The 23,778-nt window shown below is 46.0% G+C and overlaps 2 protein-coding genes across 4 annotated transcripts; both read left to right on the forward strand.

Annotated features, from left to right (window-relative positions):
- Positions 1–6: 6 nt before the first annotated feature.
- On the forward strand, positions 7–4,395 carry asb3 (ankyrin repeat and SOCS box containing 3). Of its 3 annotated transcripts, none has more exons than XM_030098996.1 (10): positions 7–57; positions 379–586; positions 960–1,127; positions 1,207–1,319; positions 1,723–1,855; positions 1,972–2,149; positions 2,296–2,514; positions 2,604–2,906; positions 3,095–3,228; positions 3,344–4,395. In XM_030098996.1, exons 2-10 carry the CDS (start codon positions 385–387, stop codon positions 3,556–3,558), a joined length of 1,665 nt encoding a protein of 554 aa, XP_029954856.1. In that variant the 5' UTR covers positions 7–57; positions 379–384; the 3' UTR covers positions 3,559–4,395. The 3 variants fall into 3 exon arrangements, with proteins under 3 accessions (XP_029954856.1, XP_029954855.1, XP_029954854.1); XM_030098995.1 differs by lacking the exon at positions 7–57 and adding an exon at positions 80–157 and having other exon boundaries at positions 1,210–1,319; XM_030098994.1 differs by lacking the exon at positions 7–57 and adding an exon at positions 82–157.
- A 299-nt stretch (positions 4,396–4,694) lies between these two features.
- On the forward strand, positions 4,695–22,370 carry abca5 (ATP-binding cassette, sub-family A (ABC1), member 5). The gene is given in 39 exon segments (XM_030098987.1): positions 4,695–4,826; positions 5,957–6,126; positions 7,111–7,297; positions 7,997–8,170; positions 8,264–8,361; positions 8,457–8,683; positions 8,768–8,909; positions 9,506–9,694; positions 9,781–9,928; positions 10,029–10,206; positions 10,486–10,544; positions 10,961–11,247; positions 12,821–12,940; positions 13,015–13,153; positions 13,269–13,359; positions 13,481–13,620; positions 13,701–13,820; positions 13,960–14,161; positions 14,309–14,475; positions 15,034–15,161; positions 15,271–15,408; positions 15,515–15,628; positions 16,450–16,620; positions 16,695–16,808; positions 16,891–17,028; positions 17,704–17,772; positions 17,848–17,939; positions 18,019–18,142; positions 18,217–18,334; positions 18,415–18,506; positions 18,586–18,761; positions 18,854–18,876; positions 18,879–18,928; positions 19,026–19,120; positions 19,222–19,341; positions 19,455–19,607; positions 19,934–20,013; positions 20,098–20,153; positions 20,299–22,370. Coding segments are annotated over 39 exon segments (5,049 nt in total). The 5' UTR covers positions 4,695–4,813; the 3' UTR covers positions 20,446–22,370.
- Positions 22,371–23,778: the final 1,408 nt, after the last annotated feature.

Genomic DNA, 23,778 nt, shown 5'->3' on the forward strand with positions numbered 1-23,778 from the left:
AGTGGCGACTCATGAGGTTGTCAACACAAATGAGGCTGCGGATCGCCACAAGTTGGGGTAAAAATGCACCTTTACTAGAAACTATCATGCCATTTCATAGAATTGTTGTCTTTGTAGTTTTGTTTTAAACGAGATTTGGTTGATGGAATCGTGTTATGTGAGTTGTATTGGTTGTTATCCTCGATAATAGCGGGATGTTGGTGTTGTGGATTAACTGGTCTCCCTGTTAAATGATGATTCCTGCCGAGTTCTTTAACATCTTCAACAAGGGACGCGCTCGGGAATCGGTCACCAGTTAATCTGAAGCACAAGAGTGTGAATTTAATTTGTAATGTTTGCAGTGGATCTGTAATCCCTTTGCATTTCCTATCTGTGCAGCTCGTGATGGACTTCACGGAGTGTTACGGTGACACGGTGTCCAGCGTGGCGGCTGCCGCCCGGTCCGGCTGCGCGAGGCGGGTTCGGAGGCTGATCCGGAGCGGGAGCAGCGTGAAGTCCCGGGACAACCGCGGCTGGAGCCCGCTGCACGAGGCGGCGGCGGCGGGCAGCAGGGAGTGTGTGCGGGAGATCCTGTCCGCTGCAGGCGGTGAGACAGCTGCTCGCTACATCTCCACCCTGGAGGAGGTGGAAGCTGATTAACATGACATGAGGACGAAAAGAAATCACACAGTCAAAAACGTTTGATGTCTATACCCTTGCTCAGTTGATACTTAATAATTACTTGAAAAATGATGGACCCTTCACATTTTCATAGATTCCTAAAGATTTAAAAAAAAAATCTGAATATGTGAACTGCCTTTGATCCTCGAAAAATGCACACACTGTTTGGAACTATAGATGAAAATCTGAATCATGTCACACTCTAGGCTGACTTTGTGTGTGTGTGTGTGTGTTGTGTGTGGTGTGTGTGTGTGTGTGTGTGTGTTGTGTGGTGTGTGTGTGTGTGTGTGTGTGGGCAGGCTCTTCAGGTGACATCTGTGACTACGTGAACTCTCTGACACACGAGGGGGAGTCTGCATGTTACCTGGCAGCGCAGCGTGGACACCTGCCGGTGGTCCGACTCCTCCTCAAAGCTCATTCAGACATCAACCAGCTCACGAACGACCTGTCCTGTCCTCTGTATGCAGGTACAACTCCTAAAAAATATTTTTTGGAGTGTTTTTCCACCTCTCTGAAAGCTGAAGCTTGTGTTCTTTTCTCCTGCAGCAGTGGACAACGGGCACAGGGAGGTGGTGGAGCTGCTGCTCGGTAAAGGGGCGGAGGTCAACAGAGCGCACACGGCGTCCTGCTGGACCTGCCTTCACCAGGCTGTCTACAAGGTACGACAGAAGGACACAAACACACAGACGCAGCACGACTCTTCATGGTAATGTGCTACTAACTCATGATTATGATTATAGTTCCCATTGAGAAGGAGCATCTCTTTCATCCTAAACTAACTCAGTTCAGTAAAATAAAAGATGTCCTTCTGTATGAAGCATTTTGAATGGATGTAAGAACTAATATCCTGGTTATATATTTTCCTCCCACTAACTGATGGAATTTCAGTTGAACTCAGTGACCAAGATGGTGCTTGACAGCTCAGTTAACACAATGATACCAACAGGAACATTGTCAATACAAGAGCTTTACCAAGGTCATTTATTTTTCTTTTCATTAAAATGACTCCATTCTGTCTCTCCCCTGCTCTCTCTTCCTCTCTCTCTCTCCCTTCTCTCTCAGGGTCACAGTGAAATTGTCCGCCTTCTTGTTGACGTTTGTGACCTTGAGTCTGTGGACGACCATAAGATTTCTCCGCTCTTTCTGGCTGCGCAGTACGGACAGAAGGAATGTCTGGAAATACTTGTTAATGCTGGTGGGTCACAGTTAGAATGCTCATCCAAATTTTGGATGCAAAAGATATAAATAAAATATATAATAGAAAGATATAACCACCGAGTCTTTCTCCTGATGCCTTTTTTTCCTCTTCAGGCGCTGACGTGAACACCCGGTCAGCTGACCTGGCCACGCCGCTGCTCATCGCCTCTCAGGAGGGTCATGAGGCCTGCGTGGCTCTCCTGCTGGATCACGGAGCGGATCCGAACGCCGCCTGCAGTCAGGACTGGCCTCAGCTCCCCATTCACGCCGCCGCCGAGTTCAGCCACATTGGGTACTTCCCGTGGACCTTTTCTCATTTTCATGTTCACATGAGCGTGATTTCTCATGTGTACTGCAACAGCAGTAACCTCCAGGGGGCAGTGTTGTGATCTATCTTCAGTCATTTTTGAGATCCTCTCTGTCACCATGTGATTGCAGGATCCTTCGGCGGCTGATAGCCGCCACAGACCGTTCGTGCGACCGCGGCGCGGGGATGGTCAGTCCGCTGTACGTGGCCGTGCACGGCGACAGGAGCGAGAGCGTGAAGCTGCTGCTGGAGGAAGGCTTCAGCCCGGACGCTCAGGACTGCACACACACGCTGGATCTGCACTCGCCACTCTCCTTAGCACTTTGTCAACCCACCAGAAAACCGTACAGGTGTGTGAGGATGCTGATTTCTTACTTTGCACCCATGAGCCAGAACATTAAAACCAGTGGCTGGTGATGATGCTGTGATTCTTTCTCAGTGAGTCCGTGAGGCTGCTGGTGGCTGCAGGAGCCAGTCTGAGAGAGGAGGACTGGCTTCACGTCTTCTCCACCGACCAGACGGGGCTGCTGCAGCTGCTGCTCCGCTACAAGTGGATCCCCCCACCGCGCGCTCTGACCTCTGACCCCTCCGGAGCCCCCCGCCACGGGAAGACCGCCATGAAGCTGCAAGAGCTGAGAGAGATGATCTGTGTGGCTCTGAGCCAGCTGCCGTTCGCCGCCTGCTGGCTTCCTCTGCTGCTGCAGGCCGGACTGGAGCCCACGCTGCTGCTTCATCCTCACATGTAAACAACTCCATCTAGACATGTAAACAACCATCAAAAAATGTAAACAATTAGCTTTTTAGGGGAGCTTTTTCTACATTTACATGTGAATTTCTGTCTTTCAAGCTGTGTGCAGTAGTTGTCCATGTACTCGGTAGTTCTGCCAGTGGTGGTTGCCATGGTTACCAGTGTACTGTGGTGTCCTCCAGGTTGGAGCAGGCTGATGGTGGTGTGTTGAATTACCTTCTGGAGTTTGTGAACTGGTGGACTCTGCCTGCGGCTCTGAAGCACATTCTGGATCGAAGGCGGTCAGAAAGGACATGGGAGCCATGCCCGCACTTCGGTACACACACGCGCGCACACACACACACACACACACACACACACACACACACTCACACTGCAGATTTACTTCCAACTGTGTGTATGGTACACCACCTCTCTGCTCCTGCCAACAGGCTCCACCCCCCGCCTCAGCCACCTGTGCCGCCTGCAGCTCCGGGACGTGCTCGGTCCAGACCGACTGATGAGGACCGATGTAGTCCAACGGCTTCCCATCCCGCCGCCGCTTCACCGCTTCCTGACGTTCAGAGACATTCCCGAGGCGTCCTACACCGTGACAGACCGGATCGAACGCCAGCAGAGCGCACACCAGCACAGACACGTTCTGTAGATGTTTCAGATCCTCTGGGATTCGGCTTGTTTACTTTGACCATGTCAAAAACACATCTGCTCTTCTTAAAGGGCAAATTAACCTCTTTCTAAAATTGTGGCACCTCAGCATCATTAGTTTAAATCTTATTTCAAAAGGGCTCTTATCTCTTTGCTAAAACGGATGAAATTGCTGGAAAAAAGCTGTCAAAGTGGAAAAAAAATTGGGTTGGAAATGGTAAAAATAGATAAAAACCTCAACAACAAAAAATCTGAGGTGAAGCAGCAGAAATCACTCAAAAAAATGAAAAATAAAAGTAAAGAAAAAAAGGTGAAACTGCTAAAATGAATAAAACAACGGAAACAAGTACATGAGAAAAATGCTTCAACAAAAGGTTAAAGAAAAAGCTAAAATCAAAATGGAATACGATATAGTTACAAAGCTTGTTATAATTAAGATGTAGTTTTTATATGGATATGGCAACTATTTATACAGCTGTATGAAGTACAGTGACCTTGGGTGACATCTAAATAAAAGGTATTGTGTTATCCTTGTTTTAGTGTTTTTGTTTTGTGGAATTTGGCAGAAACTGCTCTTTAGGTCAGAATATTTCCGGTTATTTCCATTGATTTGTGACTGTGCCTCATTACTTTAGTAAGTCAGAGATCTTTTTTTTCAAGTGAAAGTGTAAATCGACCAATGTCAAAGTTTTCTAACATGCACCCTGCCATTCATTTCACTTCAAATTGGGACATTTCAGAGAACATAGGCAATGCTTACATGCCTTCTTGCCTGTTAACAGTTATGTACTGATGTGATCCTCACTTATCTTGTAAAAGAATGCTTAATGTTGACACTTCCCCGGTTTATCTCATTCTTTTTGATTATACTGTATATATTACAATGTTGTATTTATATTTGGTGTCATATTTTGATTGTTTATCACTGCTGTGGAAGTACCAACAGTGTAATTATCTAATTGAGCATATATTTTTTTCAATTGTAATGTTCAAAGTAACTATTGTATGTTTGTTTTTATCTGTGTATTACATGGAAAGGCTTTGTCGCCCTCTGATTGGTGGAAACGGCTGTCAATCACCCTGCGCTCATTTCTGATTGGTTGACGTCACGTTTTTTTTTGGGCACCGCGTTTGACAGGAGGAAGTAACGTCGCAGGGACAACACAGGCAGCTCCTTTACAAAAAGATTCGTTTTGTATGAAAAACACGCCTGTAATGTAACGCCGTCAAGTCACTCAAAATAAGGATATGCCTTAATGTATTTCATACGTGAGTACGCTCCATTTCCCCGTCGCTTGCTATATTTGTGCGTTTTTTCCTCCTCCACAGAGAGGATGAGGGTTGTGTTGATGTAGCCTGTTAGCTCGACGCCAGTGACTATACGCACACGCTAATAGCTGAGAAAACACTGGAGGTTTTAATCTAGTTTAATGTATTTGGGGTAGTTAGAGACACCTTCAGTCAGAAGAAGTGCTGAGAATGTGCAGACAGCGGGAAGAGAGAGGATGGTGGTCCGTCTGTTAGCATACGAGCAGGTTAGCGCAGGTTACAAGGCTAACGCAGCTAGTTAACCCTCCAGAAGCAGCCTCAGGTTATCAGACCAGCTGGTTAACGCCATCTAACTCGGGAGTCCAACCAGCTGGTAAATATAATCTAATGAAATAATTAAATAACCTGGTTAATACCATCTAAGTAGTCAAACCAGGTGGTTCGTATCAATAACTAAATATTCAAACTAGCTAGTTAATGTTATCGAGCGACCCTGACCACTTGTTAGTGACTGCATTTATTATTATGTTGTGTTTGTTTGGATGTAATATTCACCATACACACTGACACAGCTGTGTGTCATCTGCACAGTTATGAAAGGAGAGGTTGAGCATCAACATTGTCATTTTTTTCTTTTTTAATTTTGGGGAGTTTTTGTGATTTTTATTTTCTCTTCAGTTGCCTTTAGTCACTTTTTCCCTCTTTGTTCTTGAGATCTCCTCTGTTGCATGCTGTTGATTGTCTTCTGGTCTCAAACACACTTAAATGACGTGAAACCGTACTGAGATTACCTTAAACTAGACCTAAGTGACCTTAAATAGTACTTAAGTCATCTTGAATGAGACTGAAATGTTGCAATTACCTTAAGTGAGAGGGAACTGACCTTAAATGGGACGTAAATTATTTGAAACAGATCGGAATTACATTAATCGGGACATAAAAGACCTTAAACACAACACAAATAACTTTTAAAGTGACATAAACAATCCTAAACATTATGTGAATGACCCAAACATGGCATAAACTACCTAAAAAGCAAATTAAATACTCTGAAATAGTACTTAAATGACCTTAAACAGGATTTAAATGACCCGGTCGGTAAATGTGCGTGTGCTTCCTCGACCTTCCAGCTGAGGCCCGGATCAGCGAGACGACCTCTCGTCCGTACATCATCCACATGAGGAATGCTGGGAGCATGCAGCCCGCGTACAGACGAGATGCTGGAGTGTGGCACCAGACCAGAAGTCTCCTCTACAAGAATGTGCTCATCAAGTGGAGGACCAAGCAGCAGAGCCTGCAGGTACTCTCCTCTCAGCAGGCCGCTGTGGTTTCATTAAAACAGTAACTCATGCATCATTTTTAATAGTCCAGCTCAGCATGTCCTCTCCTAATAGCGCAACTGTATCATTGTAGTAGCACTAATTGATTCAAGTCATTAATTCTTCTTCTACTTGGGAAACTAGAGCAAACTTGACAAGTTGCAGTACAAAAAAAGGTGTCTGGAAGGTTAAATTTCCTTTAAATTTAGTCCTAAAGGTTCATTGGTCTTCCAAGTTATAATCCAAAACAGACAAGATACGTCACAACAACATCACGTGACACTCTGAAGAAGACAGCTGACAGCTGCCGAAACCGTCAGGTAAATAACAAAATACCTCCCTGGTCTTTGGAAAAGAACCTTTGTTTTGGATTCCTTTAAATTTATTGAGATTTTTCTTTTGAGTAAGTGAGACAGTTTCTTCTTGTTATCCTTTCAATTTCCTCTCTGTCAGAACATGAATGTTTTATTTGGCTTGAAGTGGCACTGATGCATATTTCATGTCCCGGTGTGTGTTTTCCACAGAGGGGAGACACTGTGGGACCTCCCATATCTTTTTCAGCAGTACTCAGCAAAGTTCAGTAGAAAAGACTATTAGGAGAAGTCTGGTTGTTCAGATCACTGTTTGCTGCTTTATACTGAAGTATGTTGGTGTTTTACTTCCTTGTCGATAGTGGAGAAAATATGAAGAGGCTACATTTTTGAGGATTTTTGTTGGAATTTCAGTGAAAAGATTCATGAGTTTACGGCTTCTCCAGAGGTAAAGAGATAGTTTGCTCAGGGTTTTGAAGCCATGAACCGTAAACTGCTCCATGTTCAGTGTGCTGCTGTAGTTTATTAAAAATGCCAGTTAGAAAGTGAACATTTTCTCTGCTGCAGTGAGTTCTAGTTCAATCTGGTCTCATCAAATCCGCATGAATCGAGATGCCAAACACACTGAACACATTTTGGTTTTTTTCCCTCAAGGAACTGATCTTACCCCTGCTCCTGTTGAGCCTCCTGATCCTCATCAGCACCCTCAATCCTCACGTCTACTATGGAGGCATCAGCACCACGGAGCTGGAGCACGACAGCCACTTCTTCAAAGGCCTGGGATACACGCCCATCACCAACATCACCAACCACATCATGGAGATGGTCGCTCAGGAGATGCGTGAGTCTGACAGCACTGTTTCATCAATATGGATGACCGGCCTTAAAACGATTGATCTGTTCGGGTTAGCTTGGGGTTAAAGCACCGCTCCCTTTAAAAAGAGATGCAATCATGAATGTAAATCCATTAATCAGCTCTCCTCCAGTTACCTTTTGTTTAATCTCGCTACATAGCGCAGCAGTAATCCAGTCATGGCGTGCTATATTGTCACCTCTACTCATGTCAGCCGGTTAGCGTTAGCACGTTTTATCCAGATACAGATGTTACATCGCCACACTGTGATTCTGTTTGTATTGTGTCCGGGTGCTATCAGCATGGTTAGCCTGACACAGCACGCCGTGTTACTATATTTTTCCTCTTTTGTGTCTGTTTTTTATATGAGCCAATTAAGATTTATATAAGTTTCTCAGATAAATTATATTATGTCACCACACTGGGCCTTTTGTGTATCACAGTCCAGTAGCATTAGCATAAAGTATCCACACACAGCAAGTTTCTACTCTGTTCATTTCAGATTTTATAAGAATATATTGTGTTTCCAGATAGCAGCTCCCTGTTGAGTGAAACATAGTGTGGCAGTTTACCTGTCACTTATTCCTCTTTGATTATTATTAAGAATCAAACTGTTGAGGGCCCTCAGGGAAAAGCCCGTGTTTTCCCGCCACAGTCCACAGAATTAAAGCCTCCTCATACTCTCAGATATGCAGGATCGCCTGGACATGTTCGCCAGCGAGGAGGATCTGGAGAACGCCAGCCTGTACGAGCCGTCCAGCTACGTTGGCGTGGTTTTCCTGGACAGCTCGGCCTCGTCCTACAGACTCCGCTTCCCCTACAACCAGCTGCCGCTGCCCAGCGATTACACAGAGTCCATCGGTAAATGGAGCCGATTCCCAGCCGCAGGACCTTCGATAACTCGATCCCAAACAGGATTATGCTGATGATGATGTTGCTCCTGTTCTCTTGCAGCAAACTGTTTTACCAGCTCGGTGAACTGCAGAGCGGCTAATTACTGGTACTCTGGCTTCATTCGCCTACAGTCTCTGATCGACGCCGCCATCATCCAGGTTCGTCAAGACGTTTCAAGTGAAAAATATTCCGTCTTTGTCTTTGGAGTGAAAGTCTGCGTTTGAATATTTGAACTTTTCCATGCGGCGTCCAGATGCAGACGAAGCGCTCGGTGTGGAGCGAGATGGACCTGAACGTGGTGATGATGGGCCAGCCCGGCTCCGTGGAGGTGCAGAAGTTCCCCCACGCCCTCATCTCCATCTACCTGGTCCTGGCCTTCACGCCCTTCGTCACCTTCCTCATCGTCAACGTGGCGGCCGAGAAGGAGCACCGGCTGAAAGACACCATGACCATGATGGGGCTGTACGACACCGCCTTCTGGTGAGGGGCTGTGCAGAAGCTCAGCGGTGGCTCCTAAAGCTGCGTGTGGGTTTGTAAACATATGGATGGCGTTCTCTGCTCCAGGTTGTCGTGGGGCCTCCTGTACGCTGCTCTGGTGACCACCATGTCCATCCTGATGGCCATCATCGCGACCTACACCGCTCTGTTTCCAAACAGCGACTTCTTCGTCATCTTCTTCCTCATCTTCCTCTACGGAATATCATCTGTGAGTGCTTTATCAGGGAGAAGATTCAGGTTTTTTGTGTCAATTATTAGAATACTTTCAGTTTTATTTTAATAGTTTGAAGGTAAAATTGCAGCATAGTGTACTTTAATTCACCTACTGCTTGTTTTGTGCTCTGAGTTGTTTCACCGCTGTGACTCGCTGCGCCCTCCTCTTGTGTTTCAAACTGATACTATAAGGCTAATCTTGTTACTCTGGTCCAGATCGCTGCACAATTCTCATTTATTCTCAGCTGGATTTAGAAAGCTGCAGACTGAATGTACTGAAACTACAGAGTGCAATGTATGAAAGCCAGTTTGGTTAATGCATTTTGATGTCATAACTTTCAATACAATTTGGTTACTTTTGGATTCTTTTTTTTTTAGCTGAATAATTAAAATGTTTTTTTGTTTTTGTAATTTCAAATTTTTAGAAAACATTTCTAGAAGCAAAAATGCTGATTCAAAATGAAAATATGTGTAATCACAGTGAAAAACTAATGAAACGACCAAATTATTTTGTTAGATATGGTGGGTTTTGAGTTTTTTGGAGTGTGCGCGTATTTTTCTAAACGCTGTCGTCGGCTCTCTCCCTGTCAGATCTTCTTCTCCTTCATGCTGACTCCGCTCTTCAAGAAGCCCAAGTTTGCCAGCACGGTGGGCTCCATGCTGACGGTGGTGTTCGGCTGCCTGTCGCTCTTCACCGTGCTCATGAAGGACTTCCCCCAGCCGCTGGTGTGGCTGCTCTGCCTGCTCTCGCCCAGCGCCTTCTCCATCGGCATCGCTCAGGTCAGCCGCCGACACACCGCAGAGGAATGTGACGGCTGTAGAAACCCAACGCTCAGGTGTACTGAGAGATGTCGGTGTGTGTTCAGGTGGTGTATCTGGAGGCGCAGGGAGACGGAGCTGTGTTTTCCTCGTTAGCCAACGGGCCTCACCCTCTGTACGTCCCGCTGCTCATGCTGGTCCTGGACTGCATCCTCTACCTCCTGCTGGCGATCTACCTGGACCAGGTCCTGCCCGGTACGCAGTGACTGATCTTTCTTTTTTTCAACTGTATATCATTTCTTGGTCTGGACCCGTCAGATAATGTTTCCCATCTCTGTTCTGCCCTCCTGTGCAGGCGAGTTTGGGATGAGGCGGTCCTTGGTTTACTTCCTGAAGCCGTCCTACTGGTCCAAACGCAGGAAGCGGTACGTGGAAGTGAGCTCGGTGTACGACGCCGAGGCGAACGGCGCTCCAGGCGGGGACGAGTCCGTGGAGCCCGTTTCCCCCGAGTTCAGAGGCAAAGAGGCGATCCGGTAATATTCTGATACACCGTGTGAATGAGTCAGATGGATTTTAGTATCCTGAATGCAACTTTTCTCTCTCTCCTTTATCAGAAGTTCATAAATGTAAGGATGTTATGAGTGTGTCGTTTTAGAGACAGACGAATCTTTGAGCTGTTGTAGAAATTGTCAGTAAACCGTGTTGCAGCCTGTTCCTGATTTGAAGTGACTGTATGCTCTGATCCGAGCCTGAACTCCTGAGATACGCTCCCCCTCACTCTGTCCCCTCGCTGGTTTCATCCTCTTCGACAGCATCAACAACATCAGGAAGGTGTACAAAGAGAAGGACAACGTGGTGGAGGCTCTCAGAGGTCAGTCGCTTTTTAAAGATAAGAAAAAGGAAGAAAATAGCAAAAGAATTATTCACACATTAGCTGGGTTGGAATACAGTTCCATGCTAAAAAAAACAGCAAATAGCTGTGAAATTGTAAAACATGTAGAATTGGTATTTTTGTCTTTATACAAATTTCATGTTTTTACACTCTAGATTCAGAAATAAAATAAAAAACTGATCTGATATGATTCCTTTTTTGAGGAAGTAACTGTGACAGAAAGTAGCATGTCGTCTGCATAAAGGTGTGTGTTTGTGAAGATTTATCCAGATCAGACAGTCGTGTTGCTAAAATCATTTTTAAAGAAAATTTCTGAAGTTGTCATTATGAACTGGAATGGAGAGCTGGTGTTTGATCTCCTCTCTCCATCTCTTCCTCTGCCTCCTCGCTTGCAGGCTTGACCTTTGACATCTATGAGGGTCAGATCACGGCGCTGCTGGGACACAGCGGTGCCGGGAAGTCCACACTGATGAACATCCTGTGCGGGATCTGCCCCCCCACCCAGGGCTCGGCCACCATCTACGGGACGCCCGTGGCGGAGATCGCGGACGCGTCAGAGATGAAGCAGCTGGTGGGAATCTGCCCGCAGTTCAACATCATCTTTGACGTGCTGACGGTGGAGGAACACCTCCAGATATTCGCCGCCATTAAAGGAATCCGGCCTGCAGACATCGACACTGAGGTAGGATTAATTTTTTGTACTTTGTCTCTGGGAAATTTTAATTTTAGAGATTTCAGTAATAAACAGGAGCAATCGTATCTTCTTTATTAGAAAAACAAATCAATTCTTTAAGATTTAATAAAGTCTGTGTCCTACATATTTTGACCTTACACTGGAGATATTTGGAGCTGCTGGAAATGTAACTTTGTGCTTTCTTGCTTTGGTTTTTAGTTGATATTGGAGAAAATATCAAGATTCTTTGATGTTCCACTGAACTGCTTTTGACATATTGGAGGTCACAGTTCTCCAGCTGTAGTAGAAATAGAAGAAATGTTTTTTTTGTCCCTCAGAGGGAAAATCAATGTGTTCAGGAGCTCATAATACAGTAATAATGAAGATTAACTGTTACAACTGCGGCAGCTAAAACAACAGTAATTAAAATATCTTAAATATAAATAAAATATAAAATAAGTTATTACGTCAGTAAATAAACAGATTAAAAGAGGAGAAAAGGTGAAGACCTGTGAAAAGCTTGTTTCAGGCATTCATAAAGACAAATATTTATGTGGAGATAGACCCTGAATATGTCTCAACTGTCTCCTCATCCTGAAATAAAACCCTGTAAAGCTGAAGTTCTTTAGTGTCAGATTTAAAACAATGAATCACACTGCTCTCCAAATTCATATATACATTCAAGAGAGCATCTGTATTTAAAACACTTCATACATACAGGATGTGGGCGTCAGTCATGTCGAATAATTGTTGGATACTGGGGGATCCCAGTGATGAACACGTTTTTCTTTTTACACTTTTTCTCTTGATTTGCTTGGTAATGTTGAACTCAAGTTCAGAGATTTAACTGTTCACAACTTAAGTCCCTGAGCTTGTTTCTTCAGTCTAACAAAGAAACAAATCAAGTTTCAAATTTATAAAAGCTGCCTGATGTCAACATTTATTGTAAAAGATTATTTAGTTTATGTGTAACTAAATAGCATCAGTGATGCAGTCGTTGTATCGGTCCGTCGTGGTGAAGAAGGAGCTGAGCCGAAAGGCGAAGCTCTCAATTTACCGGTCAATCTACGTTCCCACCCTCACCTATGGTCATGAGCTTTGGGTCATGACCGAAAGGACAAGATCCCGGATACAAGCGGCCGAAATGAGCTTCCTCCGTAGGGTGGCTGGGCGCTCCCTTAGAGATAGGGTGAGGAGCTCAGTCACCAGGGAGGAGCTCGGAGTAGAGCCGCTACTCCTCCACATCGAGAGGAACCAGCTGAGGTGGCTCGGACATCTGTTTAGGATGCCTCCTGGACGCCTCCCTGGGGAGGTGTTCCGGGCATGTCCCACTGGGAGGAGACCCCGGGGAAGACCCAGGACACGCTGGAGAGACTATGTCTCTCGGCTGGCCTGGGAACGCCTTGGGACCCTCCCAGAGGAGCTGGAGGAAGTGTCTGGGGACAGGGAAGTCTGGGCATCCCTGCTGAGACTGCTGCCCCCGCGACCCGGCCCCGGATAAGCGGTAGAAAATGGATGGATGGATGGATGGAGTTTCATTTAAGATTTAAAAAAATGCTTCATGTGTTTTGCGTTCCGGCAGGTTTCCAAAGTGCTGAAGGATCTGGACCTGGAGAAGATCATGATGGCTCAGGCCAAGAATCTGAGCGGAGGCCAGAAGAGGAAGCTCTCCGTGGGCATCGCCATCCTGGGAGACCCCAAGGTAGCCCGGAGCAGACCCCCTCCGGTCGCTGGGAGGTGTTCGGGGCAGAGTGTGACATCTTCTATCTCCGTCAGATCCTCCTCCTGGACGAGCCCACCGCAGGCATGGACCCCTGCTCCCGGCACCAGGTCTGGTCTCTGCTGAAGAACCGCCGTGCCGGCAGAGTCACCGTGCTCAGCACACACTACATGGACGAGGCTGACATCCTTGCTGGTACACACACACACACACACACACACGTGTTTGGAGTTTTCACTGCAGTCATGTTAATTCTGAAACTGACCGTCTGTGTTTTGTTTTTTGTTTTTTTTGTTTTGTTTTTGTCCAGATCGTAAAGCTGTGATCTCTAAAGGACAGCTCAAGTGTGTCGGCTCCTCGCTGTACCTCAAAACGAAATGTGGCGTTGGATATCATCTCAGGCAAGTCCACCTTTGTTCGGCAGTCTGTGACTTGTTGCTCACGCTTTAGTTGTTGTGTGTGTTAACTGCGTGCGTGTGTGTGTGTGTAACTAGTGCTAGATGTGTGTGTGCTCCTCCACAGAATGTCCATCAGTGAGAGGTGTGACGCCGAGAACATCTCCTCGCTGGTCCAGCGGCACGTCCCCAAAGCAAAGCTGTCTCGACAGCACGAGGCTGAGCTCACCTTCACGCTGCCTTTCGAGAGCATGGACACCTTCCCGGGTCAGATCTCACCCCCCTCATCGCCTCACCCTCTCACATGCAGCCTTGACCGCTGACACTTCTTCACGTTTCCTCCACAGATTTGTTCTCCGAGCTCGACTCTCAGCCACAGCTGGGTGTCGTCAACTACGGCGTTTCCATGACGACGCTGGAGGATGTTTTCCTCCGTCTGGAGGCCGAAGCTGAAGTTGATCAAGCTGGTGAGAAATCCAGTGAAAACTCTTCCGTACTGTTTCGATATGTGATATTAACTGAATAAATTAGGCAGAATCTGAAGATGTGCATCAGATTCCAGCTTCTCCACAGACCGTTGATTGTTTTGGCGTTCGTGGCCCTCAGACTACAGCGTGTTCAATCGGGAGCAGGCGGAGGACGACGGCGACTGCGTCTCCCTGGACGACACGGACCAGCGGCTGCTCACCTTCTCGGACAGCAAGTCGGACGTGGTGTCGGGCCACGCCCTGTGGAGGCAGCAGTTCAGCACCGTGGCCTGGCTGCACATGCTCAACATGCGGCGCGAGCGGAAGGCCTTCATTTACACGTGAGTGAGGAGACGGCAGACAGAGCCGATTGTTTTAACAGGAGGCTGGAAGTTGAATTGATTTCGTTAGTGCTTGTGAAAAACAGAAAAGATCTCTCTCTTTCTCCCTCGTTTATCCGTCATGTCTCTTCTCTCCTCCTCCTGCAGTCTGGCCCTGTTCCTGGTCTTTGTGGCCGCGGTGCTGGTCTTGTCTCTGGTCACAGGAAACATCCAGATTCACTCCCCAGATCGTCAGTTTTTACCCATCTACCTCCTGAGGAGGAACCAGGCGCCCCGGAGGTACGCCACCAGCCTTCTGGTCCAGAACTCCTCAGGTGAGCTTGATCCTCTCGTCATCTGCTCTTCCAGCATTTGAAATGATTCCTAAAGTTTATCCAACCGGTTTGAATATGAAAGCTCAGTGCATAAAGTTTTCCTGCTGTCTGAAAAACCTGTAACTTATAGATCATAAACAGAAGCAAACACATTTAAAAAAAAATTTCTGAACTTTTTAAATCACTGCTATGATATTATTAGCTAAATGTGGTGTTGAACATCATCCCCAGCATTTTATTATTGTTTTTGGTATTATTTTATTCTTCTTAATTAAAAATTTTTTGTCAGAATTTTTTTCTTGTTCTGTGTGTATTTATTTATTTTTAATATCTTGTATTTTTTAAATACTATTTGATTGTAAAGTACATGTGATCATACCTGACTTTTCTTTCTGTTGAAAATGTAGATATTTTTCTGTGCTTCATTGAAAGGCCACGACAACCAGCGACCTCCTTTTTTTTTTTTTTTTTTCTCCCCCAATTAATAATCATATTACGTAGTTGTGTATGTGGAACTTGCTCCACGCCTCTTAACTTTTCTCTCTGTGTGTCCTACAGGCTCAGATATTTCTGATTTCATCCACAACCTGGAATCTCAGGATATCAAAGTGGAGGTGATGAAACACAGCGACTACATGTCTGCAGCTCCTCACAGCGCCGCCATCAACGTCACAGGATCCAGCAAGGTGAATCCTCTTGCATTTACTTAATGAAATCTGAGAGTGGATTTGATTGATTTGGATGAAATGCTGCTTGTTTGAGCTGCCGGAGTGTGTGACACTTTTCGTCTCGCAGGGTTTCAGGTACAGTGTTGCGTTCAACAGCACCACGGTTCACTCGCTGCCCATGGCTGTTAACATCCTGAGCAACGCTCTGCTGAGGGGACTGAACGGCTCGGGGCACATCCGAACGTGGACCAAACCGTTTGATTATGTGAGTACCTGACAGTGCTTTAGCAGCAAAGTAATGCGAAAGAATCCACTTGAATAATAAATATTAAAGCTGCAAAATAACCAACTCCTGTTGTGTTCTTCGCCAGCAAATCCCTGATGCCACGTCCTACGCTCTGGTGTACATCGAGGCCATCATCCTGGGGATGCTGGCAGCAGGGATGCCTGCTTATTTTGCGATGGACCACACTCGAGACCGAGAGGTAAATGCCCGCCGCAGCTGAAGCCGGACCTGCGAGAACCACAATGTCGTTTAAACCCTGAGGGCGGGGCTCATCTACAAACTCTGAATCAAAACAGGATTTACTAAACGCTACAAATGGAAACTGCAAACCCAGCACTATCGCAGGTTCCCAAAGTTTACCAAAAACACTGACACCTCAGCTGAGATATGGGTGAAGGTGTGAAAGCTAGCTACGAGTTGGTGAAAATACGCATAATGCAACAGCTTCAAGAGAAGTTGTTTGGACATTTTACTGTATTTTGCACCAGAAGTGTCATTAAAATTGGCTTCATGTTGAGATTTTAGCAATTGTTTTGTGAAAATATGAACATTTAAGTCACTTATGCTTTGCACCACAACACAGAAAAACAGAATTGTAAATTTAAAAGTTATTATAGTGCTATTTTACCATTCCAGCCCACTAAAGATGAAAGTGTCCCTTCCACTAAAATGTCTTTGACATTCGTGTGAAGACAAACAGTGGTAGAAACGCCTACTCTGACCAACAGATGTGAAAGTATTTTATAAACCTCTCTTGGTGATTCCTGAAGCTTTTCAGGCTGGGAATGCAAATTATGAAGCGAAGTACATCAAAATATGTGATGATACATGGTAATTAATTATCCTTTGAATGCAGTTATTTAATTTTGTGGCGTTCCACAGGGATCAAGTCTGGGGCCCCTAAATTTTTATTTATTCAGTTTTTTCAGGCTGAAATGAACAGAAAATTCCATTTTACAAAAATTTGTTGCCCTCTGATACCCCAGGGTAAAAATCCTCTTCGTCTTTTCTGCACCTCAGATCAAGTGTCGCTCCACGCTGCGTATCTCCGGTCTGGTGCCGTCTGCGTACTGGTGCGGCCAGGCGGCGGTGGACATCCCCTTCTACTACCTCATCCTGTCCTGCATGACCGTCATCCTCTTCTCCTTCCACACCGGGAACCTGCTCACCTCCAGCAACCTCACCGCTGTGGTCCGTACAGCTCGTCGCGACCCACCGGCGCCGCCTGACGCTTCCCAGACTGACCCTCTCCTGTCCTCTTTTAGGTCCTCTGCACGGTCGGCTTCGGTCCCGCCATGATCCTCTTCACCTACGTGTTTTCTTTCGGCTTCGCTCGAGTCCAAAGCAACAGGGATTTCTTCTCCGTCATCTCCATGATGGTGAGCAAAGTTTCTGTTGTTCTGTCTCTTGTTAATCCTGCATGGAGGCTTTAACCCGGCCTCTCGTTGACCCGTGCGTCAGGTGTGCGTGGTGTCGGCCACAGTGGTTCAGCTGTCGTTTGTGAACGACAACCCCGACCTGACCAGGAACCTGCACAACATCCTGTGCTTCTTCAACCCGCTGTACCCGCTCATGGGCTGCCTCAACTGCATCACCAAGGTCAGACCTCACCACTAAAACCCTGAATTCTGCAGGTCTGTAAGGTGTTAACATCAGTTAGAGGAAGGAAGATGCTCTACAATCTGGGCGATAATCTTACTTCAGTCGTTACCAAACGTAGTGTCAAGCTAACAAACTCGGCTGATTTCTCTGATGGAAAATCACACATTAGCTGTGTTTACATGGTCACTTTTTTGCCAATCAGATTGACCCGTTTACATGAACGCTCAACGTAATCCGAACATTGTGCCGGTTTACATGTATCAAGATGTGACTCAAATCATTTCAGTGGATCAATCCCATCATGCTTTGCGCTGTGATGTTTGCCGTTTGCGCATGCACACAGAATCCCACAAGCGATCCTATAACCTGCTGTGCTTTTTACATGAATGATGATTGGATGAAAATCTGGAATAAACCACCCCATCTGATTCATTGAAATTTCAATCGGATGGTACAAATCTAATCTAATCTGCATTTGATTGGATTAATTTTGGTCCATGTGACCACAGCTTCAGAAGATACCATTGAAATAAGTTACAGCTAAGGTGACGATGATAACTTAAACTCTGATTAACGTTAGCTGCTAACATAGCCACATGATGAGCCACATGCGTTTAATTAGCTTTACTGAAATCTGCACAGAAGAACAAACGGCTTCCTCTCCTCTTCCAGGCCACTTTCCTTCCTTCTCTCTACGAGGAGAACTTCTTCTGGAAGAACCTGCTGATTGCAGTTGTCGCCGTACGTATTTAAATCCAGACTGATTGATCCGGAGGACGGGAGCAGTGTGAGCTCATTGTGGGTCTTTGTGCTCAGCCTTACCTGCAGTGCATCCTGCTGCTGTTCCTGCTCCGCTGGCTGGAGATCCACTACGGAGGGAGGACCATGAAAACCGATCAGTTCTGCAGGTGAGCGGCAGCTTTCAGCTCCGGACGCCACAAACACACACAAACTTCAAATATGCATTTTTCCCTTAAACCTCTGCAGGATCTCGTCCAAAGCGAAGCCCCGGACGGAGAGGAACCCGGAGGAGGGCCTGAACGAGGACGAGGACGTCCAGATGGAGAAGGCCCGAGTGAAGGAGGCGCTCAGCTGTCAGTCCTGCGAGGAGGTGAGGGACCGTCTCGGTGAGAACGGCTCGTCTGGGCGGGCGCCTCTCAAACCTTCCTCACTGTGTGCAACCAGAAAGCCGTGGTGGTGGTGAGCAACCTGAAGAAGCAGTACAAGGGACGGAGGGAAGGTTTCTCCTTCAGCAAGAAGAGCAAAGTGGCCACGAAGAACGTCTCCTTCTGCGTCCGGAAAGGTGAAGCTTCCTCTGGCCTGCTGGGTTTTTCCACAGGAATCTGTGAGGAAGTATGAAGGCTAACTCCGCTGTCTCCTCAGGGGAAGTTCTGGGGCTGCTGGGTCCGAACGGAGCAGGGAAAAGCACCATCATGCACATGCTGGCCGGTGACACGGATCCCACTGCAGGACAGGTACGACCTCACTGCATGCTTTTCGGCATTTCTCCGGTTTCTGTTTGAACCACGCGGTGCGTTGTGCTGACCGGTCCAGGTGCTGATGGGAGACTACAGCACCGAGCTCCGTCTGGTGGACAACCCTCTGGAGCACGTGGGCTACTGTCCTCAGGTGAACCCCCTGTGGCCCCGCATCACCCTGCAGGAGCACCTGGAGATCTACGCCGCCATCAAGGGGCTGAAAGGACAGGATGTCCCCGGCATCATCAAACGGTGAGGGAAAAAAATACTACTCAATCAGATTGAGCTATTTCAACGATAATTTGGAGAGCGGCATGTTATTGATTGATTTGTGTTGTTTTCAGTGTGGTGAACGCTCTGGAGCTGAAGACCACGTCAACAAACAGGCCAAGAGTCTGTCGGCAGGACTCAAACGGAAGGTGACAGAGGGAGGAAGATGCTCCAGAATCTGGATGTATAATCAGCCTGCAGGGAGCCGCCGTTTGGTCGTTTACATGTTTGTTTTGTTGCTTGCAGTTGTGCTTTGCACTGAGTATGATCGGGAATCCTCAGATCGTCTTATTGGACGAGCCGTCGTCAGGAATGGATCCCAAATCCAAACAGCGCATGTGGTGAATTACTTTTTCATATTTTCCATTATGTTTGATTTTGGTTTGTTACTTAAAATTGGATCAAAGTGTGACCGATATTGTCTTCTCTCTGTCTCCTCCAGGCGGGCCATCCGTGCTGCGTTCAAGAACCGCCAGCGTGGCGCCGTCCTCACCACGCACTACATGGAGGAGGCGGAGGCCGTGTGCGACCGCGTGGCCATCATGGTGTCCGGACAGCTGAGGTCGGCTCTCAGACCACTCTTGAACCGGCGAGCATAGACCTCCTGTCCTCAATCCCGTTCTCTCGCTCTCTCTCTCTCTCTCTTTCTCCCTCTCTCCCTCGCTCCACCTCCAGGTGTATCGGCTCCATCCAGCACCTGAAGGGGAAGTACGGCCGAGGCTACAGCCTGGAGGTGAAGCTGAGGGAGGAGCTGACGGGGCTCCAGCAGGTGGCGCTGCTGCACAAGGAGATCCTGCGGATCTTCCCTCACGCTGCCCGGCAGGAGAGGTGAGGCCGGAGGCATTCCGGATTCTCAGACTTTCTAAATAGAAGTGCAAAACTTTGTCAAAATAAAATTCCTTGTTGAATGAAAATGAAAATTTAGGGGTTAGCTAAGATAGGAATTTGTTGGCTGTCAAAATAAAAGTCCTTTCATAATTTAAAAATTAAATTTAAAACCTACAAAATTTAGGGGCTATTCGGGTTTAGGGTTTGTGTGCACTGGCTTTCAAAATAAAAACTCAAAACTCTTTCAAAATAAAATTCCTCCTTTGTTAAAAATGACAGATAAACCCTTCAGAATGTAGATTTGATCTGGACTCTTCTCCCTGCAGCTTCGCCACTCTGATGGTTTATAAAATCCCCATGGAGGACGTGAAGTCGCTGGCCAGAGCTTTCTCTCAGCTGGAGAGCGGTGAGTCTCTCTCAGTTGTGACTCGGCCCGCCGATCCGTCACTCATGGAGCTGAACTCTTCTGTTTTTCTCTTTGTCTCCTCAGCAAAGCAAACCTTTAACTTTGAAGAGTACAACTTCTCCCAGTCCACGTTAGAGCAGGTGAGTGCTGAAGGGGCGCCAGCAACAAGGCTGATTTAATCAGATCTGTTATTAATAGTGTTGTTATACAATAGATTGACAAATTAAGAATGTATGATATAGCAAAATGAGTGTCACTCCCTCCCCCCGCCCCATTGGTCCCCAGGTGTTCATGGAGTTTGCGAAGGAGCAGGAGAGCGAGGAGGACGAGGTGGGCTCGCTCAGCACCACCTTCCAGTGGCGGCGGCTGCGGCAGGACGGCCCGGCGTCGTCGCACGCCCACCCGGACGGCAGCGTCGTGCACCAGCTCTGACTCCGCCCACCACCCCCCCTTCTCGTGCCCCACCGCCCGGGGGCGCACGCACCTGAGCCTGGGTACACTGTGTGTGTGTGTGTGTGTGTGTGTGTGTGTATGCACGTGTGTGTGAGTGGTTTCCGAAGCGTGCGTGTCGTGTAACCCTCGTCCAATGGTGCTCCTTGTTTACTGACTAAATGGGGCGGGACTTCCTCCTTTCTTGGAAGTGATTTTTTTTTTCTTTTTTTTAAAATGAAGTTGACGATTAATATATTCTATTTAAACTTTATAATCCTTCCCATCGTTTTGGAGGCATTACTGTGTGTTTGTGTGGGGAAGGAGAGGAGAAGGAAAAAAAATGAAGAGGAAGAAGAAGAAGAAGAAGAAACACTACCGGAACTTGGGATCGAACCAAAGCCTCCTCCTCACAGGGCAACCGCTCCGTCCTCCGTGTGTGTGTGTGTGTGTGTGTGTGTGTGTGTGTGTGTGTTCTAAGTGTTTGGTAGCATGTGCGTGGACAGGAAGTGAACCCTCCACTCACTCGTTGGACCTTTTTCCTCATGTTTTTTTTTTTTTTTTTTTTTTTTTTTTTTTTTTAAACACCAGCATGCACATCTTCTCACGTCCACGCCCGAGCGTCTCCGGCCCGGAGGAATGTAGTGTAGATTATGCACACACACCAGTATATGTAGCACACGCAAGAAGGCACGGGGAGGCGGGGTTTGGGGGGACAGGAAGCCTCCGATCCGAAGGACTTTTTCCTGTGAATGTACGACTCGGCCGGGAGCGCCCGCCGCCACTCCGGTGCCACTTTTTTCAAATCGCGCCGCCGCGTTTTGTGTGTTTCTCACGTTGTATATACAGTTTCTGCATCATCTCGGGGCAGGGGTGTAACACGCACTCTGAAAAATCTCAGCTCGTGCAGGAAAAGGTGCAAAATGCAGGAAACCTGCATTTTGCACCTTTTCCTGCAGGAGCAGAGATTTTAAAGTTTGACGGTTTTTCTTTGCCCTCAATGCGGACTGGCAGGCTGCAACCTGCATTGTGCTGCCATTCTAGTCCCGTATACACACACACACACACACACACATACACACGCAACCCGACAAATTGTAATCATCTCCATGACATTCAGGTGCGACAACGTTGGCTTAAAAAGGGAATTTAAAAAGACTTTTGACTTGTGTTTTGGTGATATTTTTGTGTCTACGGTGTTGTTTTCCTCTCAGCATCAGCCCAGTTCCCTGGGAAATTAAAAAAACAAAAACAAAAAAACTTTATTTCATTGCTGGAGTTTCAGCCTGATGCATGATGTGTTCGGGGTTTTTTTGTGGTTGCCTTGAAGGAATCTTTTGGTATGTAAGGACCCGTTTACATGACAACGTTTGGAGTGAAGAAACGCGTTGTTTTTTTTGCGTTTTCGTTTCGGGGAAGTTTACACACTTTGGAAATACTGTCCATTTCCATGGAAACGGACTCCGTGCATGTGCAGCAGCTATGTTTCAGCAATTTTACGGTTTTCCTCGTTTCCACGGAGACAGAGTAGGAGCATTTTCAACAAGTGGCATTGTTTCTTAGTTTCTGTACCGATGGGGCGTTTTCAACAAGTTCCACCTTGGGCACTGTTTTCTTAAAGTTGTGTTTTCAGCTCTGAGCACCGTTGTCGTGTAAACAGACACCAAAACACAATGAAGGTTTTTGCATTTTCACTTGAAAACGGAGCCTCAAGCTCCCTGGACTTATTTTAAATGTGGCACCAGATTTCAGTCAAACATCCTGAATTTTTATTTCCTGGTGTAACTTTTTAATGACTTTAATCTCACTGTAGTGGATGCTATTTTAGCCAAGTGTTTATGGCAAAATCCATCATCATATCAACTTCCCGGTTTAAAGAGAAGAAAAAAAAAAGCCCTCCAGATGTCTGGATCCCTGCAACACTCTGACTTGATGAAGTTTTGAACCGGAACTTGAATCAAAGCGCTCCGCTTGTGGATCTGGACTTTCACAGGGAAGATTCCATGTGTTTATGAAGTGGCTTCATTTGATTGATTGGTTTTTTTTCTGTTCTTTTTGCCTCCAGTGTCATTTACTAATGCTGAGTACAAGCCAGTTTAAAGAAGTATCCCGCTCATGTTTTATAGGATTGAATACAATATACTAACTATACTTTCTTATTTAAAAAAAAAAGGGATGTTGCCTTGAAGAACTGTTTCCGAAGGAGTGTTTTGTGTCATTTTGCCTGTGAAAAATCCTACTTTTTTTTTTTTTTTTTTTTTTTTTTTTTTTTTTTGCACACATGTAGCCTTGTTTGCTGAATTGTGACATGAAGTAAAAACACTGAACACGTGTTGCAGGCCCAAGTTCATACATGTTGGATTTACTTTTTTTTTTAAAATACATTTTCCCAAAAGCAGCTACATGTCGATCTTCCTCAGATGTTCTTGAGTTTCGGTGCATCAAAAGTTTAGTAACACACGCTCACACAAATTGTATCACAAACGTGGATAATATTCGAGCCACACACAAAATCTCATTAAATCATAGTGTTAGTGACACACTAATAACGTATTAAGAATTACAAACACACACACACAAAATCTCATTGCACACTGATCTTAAACAGAAATTTACAAACTTCCAATTTTATTTTTTTTTTATTGTCTGCACATCTTTTCCTCTGCTTTGCACACGTGTCATTTTCCTGTCATCACAGCCTCATACACACATCTCAGTGACATGTAGCCATCCAGAAAACATCCTCAGCTGGTTTGCACTTCCCGGAGTGACCCGCTTCCTCCGCAGTGGAAACCTAACATTACCTGAAGCTCTGTGGGGGATAAATGAGCATTTATTAACAATCTAACAGTGGAGTGGGTCTCATTTCTTGTTTTCCTGGTGGTAGTAAATTTGCACTATTTCTGGGAACTTTGATAAACTTTCTTTATATTATGCAATCTTTGTGAGACTCCTCTGTGCACTGATTTGATTTGGGAAGGAATGGTTCAGTTGTAGTTTCTTGTGTCGCCGCTCCGTGTCATTAATGAAGTCTGCGGTCTCTTCGTGACCTTTTCATGAATAAATGTTGATCCATATCACTTTCTGTATCTTTTATTTTTTGCCTTTGTCTGAAGCTTATTTAAGCACGAGTAAATATAAGACAATTTGATTTATTAACTGACAAAAAGTCATAAATGCACAAATACATAACATATAGAACTCCATAATTGTACAGCAACTTGGGAACCATTCATTTATGAAAACCAAAGTGTCAAAATGAAACAAAATAACAGGTTACCCCAATCATTTAAGTATGGAAGAGGATTAGGGCCACCATAAAAGAACATCTTTAAA

This window comes from Salarias fasciatus, chromosome 8 (genome assembly GCF_902148845.1).
Source record: "Salarias fasciatus chromosome 8, fSalaFa1.1, whole genome shotgun sequence".
NCBI lineage: Eukaryota > Metazoa > Chordata > Actinopteri > Blenniiformes > Blenniidae > Salarias > Salarias fasciatus.